The sequence below is a fragment of the Cetorhinus maximus genome, chromosome 16, assembly GCF_964194155.1.
Source record: "Cetorhinus maximus chromosome 16, sCetMax3.hap1.1, whole genome shotgun sequence".
Taxonomy (NCBI): domain Eukaryota; kingdom Metazoa; phylum Chordata; class Chondrichthyes; order Lamniformes; family Cetorhinidae; genus Cetorhinus; species Cetorhinus maximus.
This window is the reverse complement of record NC_135894.1, coordinates 21,630,931-21,644,855: the sequence shown is the minus strand read 5'-3', so window position 1 is coordinate 21,644,855 and position 13,925 is coordinate 21,630,931. Positions and strand designations below refer to the sequence as shown.

General features: G+C 43.0%; 1 protein-coding gene across 3 annotated transcripts in view; it reads left to right on the top strand.

Moving 5' to 3' along the window:
* Nucleotides 1-13,925, top strand: part of lrch1 (leucine-rich repeats and calponin homology (CH) domain containing 1) — a 211,844-nt gene that overhangs the window by 128,888 nt on the left and 69,031 nt on the right. For all 3 annotated transcript variants that reach the window (XM_078559480.1, XM_078559479.1, XM_078559478.1), the window contains exons 6-7: nt 6,292-6,422; nt 10,045-10,132. In XM_078559480.1, coding sequence (XP_078415606.1) covers nt 6,292-6,422; nt 10,045-10,132 — 219 coding nt within the window. The remainder of the gene's footprint in view (nt 1-6,291; nt 6,423-10,044; nt 10,133-13,925) is intronic.

The window sequence follows — 13,925 nt, the reverse complement described above, 5'->3', positions numbered from 1 at the left end:
CAGCCTACTGCAGAACCTCGAATAATGTCCAGGCTTGGGCTATATAAGCAATGACCATCTCAAACAAGGCAAGCAAAGGTGGCAGATCAGCCATGATCTCAATGAATGATGGAACAGGCTTGAGGGGCTAAACTTTTCTTGTAACATTACTAAGAGAAAACCCAACCAACCCTCCATAACCTTCAAGGGCACCACCATCGGCAACACCCCGCCATCAATGTCTTGGGGTTACCAGATGCATAACTGGGCTTATCTTAGTAACACAGATGCAGGGAAGAGGCTAGGTACTCTCCAATGAATGGCTCACCTCCTGATTCTCTCATAGTCTCTCATCCATCTGCACGGTTCAAAGACAAGTGTGGTGGACTATTTGCTGCTTACCTGGTCAGATGCAACTGAACACTTTAGAAGTTTGGTATAATCTGGGACAGAGCAGCTCACTTGTTTAGTACCCCTGCCACTAGACTCAGTATCCATCCCTCCACTACTGACTGCAGTCTATGTATCTTCAGAATGCATTACAGCAGTTTACCAAAATCACTTCAACACCATTTCCCTCCTTGTGATCTCTCCCACTGAGAAGTGAAAGAGGGGTAATATTGTGGCAGCATTATCACAACCTGTGTGGACAAAAATGAGGTCTGCAAGGTGGATGAGCAGGTTGGCCATGGCACCATGGTACAGGAAGCAGTTCAAGCGGGGAGAGAAAACAGGAGTGTAGTGGTAGCAGAGGACAGTATAATGAGTGGGATTGACTGTTTTCTGCAGCAAAGTACGAGAGTCCAGAAGGCTGTGTTGCCTGCCCGGGGCAAGGGTTCAGGACATCTGCTCAGGGCTGGAGAGGAATTTGCATTGGGGGGGGTGGGGGATCCAGTTGTCATGGTCCATGTAGGTACCAAGGACGTAGGCAGGACAAGGAAGGAGGTTCTGCATAGTCAGTAAGAGGGGCTAGGTACCAAATTAAGAAGCAGAGCTTCAAGGGTAATAATCTTTGGATTATTACCTGAGCCACATGCAAATTGGTATAAAGCAAATAAGATTAGAGCGATGAATGAATGGCTCAAAGACTGGTGTAGGAGAAGTGGGTTCAGGTTCATGGGCCACTGGCATCAGTACTTGGAAAAGTAGGGGCTGTCTGTTGGGATGCTCTACACCTTACATCAAGCCATTGTTTCCAGGACTGTCACTGACTTCATCTCCTCTGGAGATCTTCCCTCCACAGCTTCCAGCCTCATAGACTCCCAACCCCAGACAGCCCACTTCTATCTCCTTCCCAAAATCCACAACGAGGACTGTCCTGGTAGACACATCGTGTCAGCCTGTTCTTGCCCCACAGAACTCATTTCTTCCAATCATGACTCCGTTCTCTCCCCTTGTCCAGCCTCTTTCACCTACGTCTGCAATTCCTCTGATGCTCTATGTCATATCAACAATTTCTAGTTCCCTGGCCCTAACCGCTTCCTCTTCACCATGGACGTCCAATCCCTCTACACCTCCAACCCCCACCAGGGTGGTCTGAGGGCTCTCCGCTTCTTCCTTGAACAGAGGCCCGAACAATCCCCATCCACCACCACTCTCTGTCTGGCTGAACTAGTTCTTTCACTGAACAATTTCTCCTCCAACTTGTCTCACTTCCTCCAAATAAAAGGTGTGGCTATGGGTACCCACATGGGCCCCAGTTATGCCTGTCTCTTTATGGGCTATGTGGAACATTCCTTGTTCCAGTCCTCCGCAGGCCCCCTCCCACAACTCTTTTGGCACATCGATGACTGTTTTGGTGCCGCTTCATGCTCTCGCCTGGAACTGGAAAAGATTTTTATTTTGCGCCCAATTCCCACCCCTCTATCACCTTCACATGGTGCAACTTCGACACTTCCCTCCCCTTGACCTCTCTGTCTCAATTTCTGGTGATAGACTGTCCACCAATATTCATTACCAGCCCACCGACTCCCACAGCTACCTCGAATGCAGCTCCTCACACCCTGCTTCCTGTAAGGACTCCATCCCATTTTCTCAGTTCCTTCGCCTCCGTTGCATCTGTTCCAATTATGCCACTTTCCAAAACAGTGCTTTTGATATATCTTCCTTAACTGAGGTTTTCCACCCACTGTGGTTGACAGGGCCCTCAGCTATGTCCGACCTATCTCCAGTGCCTCTACCCTCACACCTTCCTCTCCCTCCCAGAAACATGATAGGGTCCCCCTTGTCCTCACTTTTCACCCCACCAGGCTCCGCATTCAAAGAATCATCCTCCGCCATTTCCGCCAACCCCAGCATGATGCCACCACCAAACACATCTTCCCCTCACCCCACCCGTCAGCATTCTGTAGGGACTATTCCCTCCAGGACACTCTGGTCCACTCCTCCATCACCCCTAACACCTCATTCCCTTCCCATGGCACCTTCCCATGCAATCACAGAAGGTGCAACACCTGCCCCTTTACCTCCTCCCTCCTCACTGTCCAAGGGCCCAAACACTCTTTTCAGGTGAAGCAGCGCTTCACTTGCACCTCCTTCAATTTGGTCTACTGCATCCACTACTCCCAATGCGGTCTGCTGTACATTGGAGAGACCAAACGCAGACTGGGTGACCGCTTTGCAGAACACCTTCGGTCTGCCCGCAAGCATGACCCAGACTTTCCTGTCGCTTGCCATTTCAACACTCCACCCTGCTCTCATGCCCACATGTCCGTCCTTGGCCTGCTGCAATGTTCCAGTGAAGCCCAACACAAACTGGAGGAACAGCACCTCATCTTCCAATTAGGCACGTTGCAACCTTCCAGACTTAACATTGAGTTCAACAACTTCAGACCATGAACTCTCTCCTCTATCTTCACCCCTTTTTTCAAAATTCATTTTTTTTTTATCTGCTTATTTTTATTTATTTTTTTTATTTTTATATATTTATTCATTGTTTTATCCCCTTCTTCCCCCTCCCCCCCACCCCCGTCCCCACCCCCAGAAGGGCCATCTGTTGTTTGTGTTGTTTTCAGAATGCTAACCCTTGTTCTGCTATTCACACATTTTGCTTTCTTACCTTTATGCCACTGTCAGCACCTTTTTTAGCCCTAACCATTGCTACTAACATTCCCTTTCTCCTTTTGTTCATGACATCTTTGTCAATCTCTCCTTTGCCCCCACCTATTGCTAGCCTTCCATCCAGCTTCACCTGCTCCACCCCACCCCCCCCCACCTTAAACAGTATAAGTTTCATCACATTTCTACTTCTCTGTAGCTCTGAAGAAGGGTCATATGGACTAGAAACGTCAACTCTGTTTTCCTCTCCACAGATGCTGTCAGAGTTTTTCCAGCATTTTCTGTTTTTCTTTCAGATTTCCATAATGCAGCATTTTGCTTTAAACAAACAAAGTATCACTGGCAAGGCCAGCATTTGTTGCTCATCCCTATTTGCCCCTGAACTGAGTGGTTTGCAGCCATTTCAGAGGCAACAACATTGCTGTGGATCTGGAGCCACATGTAGGCTAGGTCAGACCAGGTAAGGATGGCAGATTTCCTTCCCTAAAGGGACAACAATTGACAATGGTTTTGTGGTTATCAGTAGACTTTTAACTCCAGATTTTTATTGAAATCAAATTCTACCATTTGCCATGGTGGGATTCGAACACAGTTCACCAGAGCATTGCTCTGGATCTCTGGATTACTAGTCTAGTGACAATATCACTACGCCACCACCTCCTCCACATATGTCTTGATAAGCGGTTTCCTTTAAGCTGTAATTAGATTATGGGAAATTCCCTTCTCAGAGAAGTATCATTTTGGAGCATAGGGAGAGTGCTTGCTAGAGATTTAAAGCTCTGAAGAAGTCCTGTCCTGCACAGACTCATAGGATCTCTTTTTATTTCATGGAGGTGGTCCCAAAATTCAGAGGGCTTGTTTTATCAGAAACTTTGCATCTCCCAAGGAACTTTTGGCCCAAGGAGTGCAGAAGTCTGCATACTGAGAATGCTCCTTCACCTAAGACAACTTTATTTTCTACCCATGTAACTTTGCTATATCCCAAACAAAGAGAGCTATTGACCTATCCGGCACTCAGCTGGCAACTAGTGATTCTGCTTAATCAGTATTAGGCTAAATGCTGATGCCATAAAAGTCCAGAACCCTCATCCTCACCACTCGATTCGAACCAGACCGATTCCCGCTTGCGTGGTGTGAGTTGTCATAAGTGCAAGCAATAGCATCGTAGTTTTATAAGCAATTTTATATTACTGTTTGAACATATAACTGCGAGATCAGATTTTCGACACTGTGGGGCTGAAAACAAAGAAGAGGAACCAGGTGAACATGGAGCCCAACATGAGACTGAAGCTCTCCAGCTTGGAAACAGATATCACCTCTTTGGTGTCTCATCAAAAGCAGCTCCCACTCTTCCATTAATTCTAATGAGTTTTTTTGCGGTGGCAAGCGAAAGCTGCTGGGGTAGGAGCAGTGAGTGGTCCAGAATCTCTTGCCCTGGTCCATGGACAAAAAAGTTTGAGAACCACTGCGATGGAAGCAGGATTATCTGCAAGTTGAAGTTTTTTTGTCTGTGAAGGAAACGTCGGATAAACCAATTACTAAATGGCATCTGACTAAATGATTTTCAGAATTCATTTAATTATATGTTGCTTGTTAGCTAGACACAGATCATGGTAAAGGGATGAGAGCTGTTTCTGCTTGAGCTTACTCATGAACCAGTTCAGAAAGAATTATCCTGGCATTACTTAAAAGGTAATTAGTGTAATTTCTAAAGCATCGCTATTATAATTTGACAGCTGAATGGAAGGCATTTTGACCTATCGCTCTCCACAGCATCAGTGATTATTTGTGTGTAGAGATTAAACATATGAGAAAGACTGTTAGATTGCTTTGTAGATAGTTCTCCTGTGCAGCGTGATTCCCTCTCCAGATGTAAAGCTCTGTCTTTACTTGTGCTTTAGTTTTCCATATGATTTTTTAAAAAAAATGTAACTTTATTATGTCAACTCAGTCTTTCTGATGTTAACCTTTTTTCATCGAGCTGAGGCACAAGGCCAGATGGCAGGATGGAGGAAATCAGATGGCTTCCTAAGACACCAAGTGTGACACCAAGTTATTACAAGGACAAAGTTATAATTGGTTCCCCTTCCCTCTTCCCACTGCCTCATGAAAAATTGTTTCACAAAGTGGAGCATAGATTCTGTTACGTGAATAGACACAGGGCTGCCTCCTCTGTTACCAAACCAAACTTCTGAAAAATCAAGTTCTGTGTCAACAAATAGAGGATCTTCTGCCCAGCAAAAATTGGGTAACATTGATAATATACTGGACACATCTGTTATAAATAAAGAATGCAACATAGTTAGTGGAATTGTATTGACTACTCCTAGCAGCTAATAGGGAGAGATTTCTCCTGATAAGTTAGATTCCTGTTGAACTATACTTGGCTTCTTTATATTTTGTTTTCCCAATGTTTCCTTTTCTTCATTGACAACCGATACTGATACCTGTGACATTTTACCTGGCAGTGTTGCTGCATTGAGTTTTAATATTAAGTTTTTGTAAATTAAACTGAAGACTAAAATTAATCCTGTATATTTCACATTGGTGTTTTGACTATACTGCCTATATGCTGGATGATATTGCAGTGCAGGAATACTTGGATAGCATACGCAGTTGACTCCATGAGCTTGTTGAATTTAGCTCTTTATGATGCTCTATTTTGCTGGATTTTTAAACTCCTTCAGCTTGCTTTTCTGGAGTAATTAGTGAGCACTGATGTGAAAGGGTCAAGTATTAGTAGTTGCAAAAATCTGAAGTATTACTTTTATTTTGATGTGGTCCAGGATTGCTGCTACAGTATTCTGAAGGGCAAGTGTTCTATTCAGTTTTGAAGTCTCTGACTTTTATGTTTTTTTGGTTTTACTGTAGAGTAGCTGAATAGCCTGTCCGACGTTATGTGCAAAATACAGAAGTGTGTGTGTAAGGGTGACAGGGTGGTAAAATACAACTGTTTTTGCTTTCTTGATGATGATTGGCTGATGTAATGCTGGGCAGCGCAGTGTGCTGCTAAAATCACATTCAGTGTATTGCAGCACCATGTCATTCGATAAAATAGCAGCGCCTTCATTGTTTTGAGTTCTAGGTCACCATCAAGTTGTCTCTTCCACACTATTGTATTTGAAATAGAGAGGAGTAATTTATCTACCACTTTGTGGATTATACCACTCTTTAAAGCATTTAGGAGCATCTGATATGATTTTTTTTGGAACAACATTCTACAGATGATAAATAATCTCTCCTTTTTATGTTTAGATCTGCATGAAGGGCAGAGTGCACATATTCAAATACCTGAACATAGAGGCTTGTAGAATTGACAAGAATGCAGAATCCCTTTACCAGCAACCTATAGAGAAGGTCCGTGTGTCACAGCCTGTTGGAGGGAGGTAAGTTTCAAAAGCATTCTTTGTCATCTTGAGATCTGTGTTTTTATATGTAATCAATAACGAGTCACTGCTTTGCTGAGTCCCAACCTGCCAACTAATGATTATATCGCAAGAGATGCAAGTTGTTGGTAAAATTAAGCCTCTCACGATTTTATGAGAAGGTTCAGAAGTCCCACAATTTCCTTGGGGAAACACGTTTTCTCCTTCTGAAAATATGAATAATTGCTTTCAGGCAGGAGGCTTCTTAGAAAATATTTACTTAATTTCTGGAGGCACCACTTTAAATTGAAAATTTGGGGAACACATTAAAACTGTTATCAATTGTTAAATCCATGATCTGTTTGGCTGACTCCAGCTCAGTCTCTGTACCTTTACATTGAGTTAGACTCGAAATGAAAACAAGCCTGTAACTGCTATATTGCATATTCCTGCCTTTTCCTTTTGATTGCTGCTTGGCAATCCAGGCCGGGATCAGATGGCTGACTCTCTGCTGCTCAGCAGAGAGTAGTTCTGCAAGACCCTGAAGCTGCCACTGCGCTTTTTATATTGTGCTCATCGCCCAACTGCTTCCTACAAGACAGCACTCATCACTTTTAAGGAAGTAAGTAGCCCACTATTGTTAAATGCACAGCACACACTTACCGTATAAACAATCGAAACAGTGCAATTACCGAATCGTTTATGCATTTTCCTACACCAACTTTCACACAAAATATGCATAACATGACAGCATATGTTACATTCACATTAAATAAGAGCATATATAATGGAAGATGTCATGGTAATTTGACTGCACCCCTATAATTCAAAATGCTAAAATATCAAATATGATTTTCTACCAAAATATTCATCTAATTGGGTGGGCTTTCTATGATATGTAGTTTTTACATCTGAATGGCTTGCCAAATCAATTCAGAAGGCATTAAGAGTACTCTAAGGGTCTAGAGTCAGTTCCCCCAGACTGGATTGGGGAGCAGGCTCCCTTCCTCAAAGGGCATGACTAAACCAATTGGGTTTTTACAACAAACTATTAACTTTTATGGTCAAAACTTCAGATTTCAGGAGTGCAAATTTGCCACACTGTGGGACCCCTAGTTTGTGGCCCAGTGCCTGACTATGAGGCTACTGCTACCCATGCAACAGTTCATTAAATCCGAGTTCTTTGTCCGTGCAGTAGATTTAAATGCTTGCAGTGTGGAACTTTGGTGCCTCCTTGTGGAAAATGTTGCTGATAATTTTCTTGTATTGAGCTATATTCTGTAAAATAACCTGACACATGGGATTTTCTTGTACAATAAGCAGACTTGAAAATGGGTTGCTTTTATATTCTCTCATTGCCCCAGCGTTCACATCCTGACTTGTGGATTGCTCTTAGTTTTTATATGAGAAAAGGCCATTAGGCCCTTCACTCGCTCTATTTTCTTCTGGGCTTGTCCCCATTTATGCACACTTCCTTTCCCCTTTCACCTCCTGGAAGAAGCAAAACAGAGATACAGAACCAATTCAGCAATCCTTTGTTAAAAATCCTCTCTGACCCTTCAGCGGAGATCAGAGAGTCCAAAGAGTCATATTTATTACCAAAATCTTAGCTTCCTTCTGCCCTGATTGTGTAGTTTTCAAAAGTGCATCTAATGTTCTTGACAATATGGTAATATTGCCTCATTTTGAGATGTCAAAGATTGGGGCTGCAAGGGAGCTTAAAAATAGGTTTAAAATGCCACATATATATTATTGATTGTTATACTAGTGTCTCCCCTGTCCATATGCTTCTAAGAGTTTCTAGGTGGACCTATTCGGGGTTCCGTGTTCTTGGTTATGTCTGTTAAGTACATGGGAATGATATTGAAATTTTCTTGGCTAGGTGGTACTGCTGAGTGGATTTGGGCAACGCCCTCTGATGAGATCGGATTAGAGATTCTGAAGGGGATGTTTATGAATTAAAGGGGAGTTATATGGGGAGTAAATAGAAAACACTGGGCTGAATCTTCGGCCTGCTCGCCGAGGCGTAAAATGACGCTGGGTGATGCCAGGCATGCGTCCCGACGTCACCATGTGTCATTTAGATTTTCAGTTCGGTTGTGTGCCTGCCGAAATGTCAAAGGCCTGTTAAGGCCATTAATGAACTAATTAAAGAAAGCTACCCGTCCAACCTTAAGGTTGGCGGGCAGGCAAAGAGCTCAGGCGGCCTTCGCATTTTTTATGGAACCTCATCCGCGGGCGGGATGAGGTTTCATGAAGGATTTATAATTTAAATAATTTTTTTCATTATAGTTCATTGACATGTCCCATGTGACACTGTCACATGAGGGGACAGGTCTTAACAATCTTTGGAACTTAAACTACTAATCTCCCTGAGATTGGTCTCAGAGATTTTGAAGAGCGCAGGCCTCCCCACCGCCCCCCACTCACCCACACAGGGAGTGCTCAGCCCTTCTGGGCGTGCATCACACTGGATGGGCCTTAATTGGCCTGCCCACGTAAAATGGCGGCACAGACCTGATCGGGGGCGCCGATTGAGTCTGCGCCTGCCCCCGCACAACCCCCTGAAGGGGGGAGAATTTTACCCACTGCTTCTAGTTTTTTTTGAAACAAAATAGTTTTACTGAAATAGTGAGAGCTATGCAGTGTAGTGTAGTGTAGACTTCATGAAGTCTACTTTCTGTCATTTTGGTGACCGATGGGTTTCTCTAGGTTTTCCCAGAAGTTTGCAAAAGGGCACACAGGAAATTCTACCTCCTAATGTAATGCTGTTCAGAGATGCTGGATATTACAAGACAAATACTTTGTGGCCTAATGCATTAGTGTACAGCTTAGATTAGGTAACGTATTAGGTAGCAGCTCTGGAACAGGTTCCCTGTTGCTAGCATCTCGTTTTATTTTTAGTCAAACTTTTGGCTGCCTCAGTTCCAGCCCCGTTACAAGAACTTTTATGAGATCCTCGATTCTTTGAAGGCTCCAAGAGTAATGAGTTTGTCTTTACTGGGAATTGGGGACTGACGCACAAATCTGTAACCCAGATCTCTCCTGCACTGATCTGGCAGATTTGCTCAATTACAGTGCAAGTAATGTGAGGATGGGAATGTTACTGATGCTGCAGCTGGTGGTCTACTCAGGGTAAATTTGAATCATATTGTTACGACATAAAAGTATAAGGTTGCTGACCAACAGCCAACTAGAAGCTTGCGGTGTGAGGAATGCAAAATAGAATCATCTGCTCTCCAGCGCCATCATCCTTCACCTTGACCCAGATTCTACACAATTAAAGAAAAATAATTGGGTGAAAGAGGCAGAATTGTTCGTAATTGCTAGGAAATCAAAAAGAAAATGAATCGTTCTTCTATAAATGTCAAAAGGGTAACCAGCTATTCCCAGAGTTATAAATGCTGTACATTAGTGAAATTAATGTTGGATTCTTACTGAATCTGTGCCAAATAGGATAGTTATGGATAATGCAGTGTCTTCACTGGGAATTGTTAACTCCGTGCACTCATTATACTAATGGTCTTCAGAGATTCAAGACTTTGCTCCTTTTTTTGCAGGAGCACTGGCTTAGACAGTATGATGTGGTGATAGCGATGAGTTCAGTTATTTCATTTTCAGTTTTGTTCCTCTTTTTTTAAAGCATTGAAGACATTTATCCTGACAAAAAGCAAGATTTTGACTCTGGAATTGGAAGTGACAATGGTGATAAGCGCCTGTCTGCAACTGAAGTGAGTATTTCTGACATCTTGATATATCCATTTGACAGGCAAAACTGCTAAAATAACAGGATCTCTAACAGTCTCATTGATGGATTAACTGAGTGTCCAAAGCATGAAGGCAATTCAGAGAAGGCACAGGCTATCTAGTGTAGTTCACATCTTCATTCCTGTGTTATCAATTTTGCAGATCCGTTTCACTATAAAAAAAAACGCACTTTTGACACGAGCGTACGGTTTATTTTTATAGCAGAATCTCGTCACTGTACCATCTAAACAATAATAGAATGATTATTTTGATTCTGAAGGCACCTATATTTTTCAGTAGCCACTACATAAGATTGTGTCATTTTTTCCCACAAAGGGCAAAAACTCTGGTCTGATATGATACTGCTCTCTCTTGTGCTATTCAGCATTATTGTACTTTTCTGGCTTATCATTGAGATTTAGCCACTCTTCAAGGTATAAATGGAAAGCCGTATAATTTGCTGGACTGTCATGCTTTGCCTTGTCATAGAAGACTCATGTTAATTGATTCAGAGTTTAACTTCCACAAATTGATGCAAGTAACTTTAAACTTATTGTTGTAAAGTATATTGTAAATTTATATCAGGATTCAGGAGCTAACACAGGAACAGAAATCTGATAATTGGCACTTTTCAGATGACTGAAAGCTGTCAGTGATTGGACAAGGTTAATTAGACTACAGTGCATTATCTTAGGAGCAGTGCAAAAAATTCTTTATAAAAAGAAAAATAGTTGTTTGTTGAGAATACTACCAATTTAAAAACATGTATGATCTGAATCCCAGGATTTTTTCTTTTTTTGCAGCCAAGTAGTGCAATGTCCAAGCCAGTAATTATTAAAATTACATGGATCTACTGTGGTGCTATTTGATTTTATACTTTCCACTACTGCCTACTTGAATTTAGACCATAAATACAGCAGCTAAGATACACAGGAAGTAGAAATACAAATCTAATTGAGCATAAAACTGCTACTGGCTTTTATCTGTTTATTTATTTGGAACATCCTTTATTTATTCACCAATTAAATAAGCCTCTGTGGTCAGGAAGCAGAAAGAGCTTGTCTAAAATATTCCATTTCAAATTTCTGTTTTTTAGATTGCAAAGGGATGTAAAGCCTCTTATTATTTGAGGGTTAGGGAAGAGAAATTTTAATGTGCAAGCAGAGAACTTTTCCTGTCAAATCCGAAGAATTAATTGCAAAAGCTTAAAACAAAACCTGGGAGAATATGGAGCCTGAGGGCATTAAAACTCAAACACAATGTAAGACTGGAGCCTCATACAGGCCAGACCAAGAAGAGGTGGAAGGTTCCCTTCGCTGAAGGACATCACAGAACCAGTTGAAAAGAAAAAAAAGACTTGCATTTATTGCTAGCTATGGTAATCTTCTTTGTCAGACATGTTTAACCCATCACCAACACCTCAGTGCAAGAAGGAGAGGAGTACTAAGCCTTTTTCTCCTTCAGGAGCCCAGTGAGAAATGTGTGGACCCTCCGCTTGGCGTTCCGGTCCAGCCTGGGAGCCTTGAGGGCCTCGTGGCCAGGCCAGAACGTCAGTGGAAATGAATGCCACCGGTCGAAGTCTGACTGCACCCTGTCTTGGCAACTGCAATTACTCGCTAAAAAGTCCTGGAGCTCCCATACAGGGCTGAGGGGAGAATCGATGGGGGGCATCAGGGGATCCACCGCCTCACCCGACAATGACAAGTCGCCCCCGGTGCTCACTACTGGAAACCCCCCTCCTCCTGCAGGTCGTCGCTTCCAGCCCCTCCCTCATATTGAGTATGGGGGTTCCACCTTGATGCTACCCCCAGGATCAAGGGCAGAGGGGTCATCTCTGGTCTCCAATTCCAGTTCTGGGCCGCAGTGCAAAGGCAGCACGGAACCCTGCTCCGTCCTAGGTTCCGGGGCACTTGGCAAGTCCGGGAAAAACTCCGGACCCTGGGCGGAGGTGACCAGCACCAAAGGTTGAGAGGGAGTGGGGTGGCCTTCCTCACCACCGCCTGATGACCCAACGCTTGGGGCCATAAAAGGACCGCTGCAGTCCCCTGGCGGGCAAGATAGCATCTCGGGGGTGCAAGGTGAATCATGGTGGGGTACCACCGCAACCCTCACCGACCCCCGAAGGCCCCTGCTCAGGGGACTGCAGCAAGGGGTCGGGGATTTGGGCCCCACCCAGAAGGCAGAGCGAGGACTTAAGGTGGAGATGCCCCCACCTTTTCATCAGGGGAGGAGTCACATTTGACCTCAAAAGTCATGAGGTCCTCCATCTCCGAGGGGTGGCACCTCTTCCGGGGCTGGGGAGACCTCTGTCTGCGAGGCCTCTGCTGCCTCGTCAGGACGCTCCGCTCTCTGGGGTTTTGCTGGTCAATTCTTTTGAGGTTGACCACCAGCTTGGGGTCATGTGTTCCATCGCTGATTTATATTGCCCGTCATGACCACCAGATGCCTAAAAGTGTTTTACAGCTTAAGTACATTGAAGTGTAGTTACTATTGTAATGTAGGAAACATAACAGCCAATTTATGCCCAGCAACAACCCACAATCAGCAGTGAGAGAATGATAAAATAGATAGTGATATTGATTAAAGGATAAATAGTGGCCAGGACACCAGGGATAACTCTCCTCTTCTTCGAAATAGTACCATGGGATCTTTTACATCCACCCGAGCAGTCAGATTGGGCTTCGGATTAATATCTCATCCAAAAGTGCAGTAGCCCCTCAGTACTGCACTGGATTATCAACTTTGATTTTTGTGCTCAAGCCTGGAGTGGGGTTTGAACGTGGAGCCTTGTAACTCAGAGGTTACAGGACAGTGCTATCAACTGAGCCACACCTGACATAAGTTGAGTTTTTAAAGACAAGTTCTCAATTTCCTGGCACCAGCCCACAAATTAGTCAGCTTTGTTGCCATGGTGGGATTTGATCGCCAGCCTATTACTATAACCATTAGGCTACTACATATGTTAAAAGAAAAAGGAAGAACTTGCACCTAATCATATCCTTAGACTGTTGCAGAGTGATTCACAACCAGTGTTGGGAGTATGTCAAACTTCCATTCTTTGTAATTTAGAGAGTGAATTTTTGTGACTTTTTTTATCCTCTCTGGATTCTGTGAAGTGCAAGAGGATCTGGATGGAATTTTTGCCTTTTATACATCTATGCAAAATAATATCAACCATAAAACAGGAACAAAAAAGCTTCTCTTATTGTTACATACATGTGGAACAAAAGTTAGTGACAAAGCAAGAACTAATCATTCAAAGTAGTAATTTTTTATTTTTTGGTAAAATGTGATTTCCTCTTTCAGTTAGCCTGTATATGTTCACATAGCAGTTTGTGTTGGATACAAATTTCCTCTAATATTGAGCAATACAGTTAACAAGACCATGCAGATGGGCAGTATTTCCTATTTGTGTATGTCAATAATACTTATGTTTAATCAGCCCCTTTCAGGTAGAACTAAATTGTCACAACCTTGGACTTATGCACATATCCATTATTCTGTATGGAAGGAGAATTCTTCTAATGTGGCATCTTATTGGAAGACTGTTAATTTAGTATTTATGACCCCAAGTACTGCGCCTATTCAAGTACAATAGTTTTTTTAATATTATTTATGTCTCTTAGCATTTAGAGGATCCTTACCACCTCTCCCTGTCATCTTTGTAAGGTAGATAAATTCAGCTGAATCATGGATATCTAACCCCCAGAAATGCTATTGTCGCTATTCTCTACACCTTCAGTGCATAAAATAGCTATTGAAGTTAAACTGCTCAAG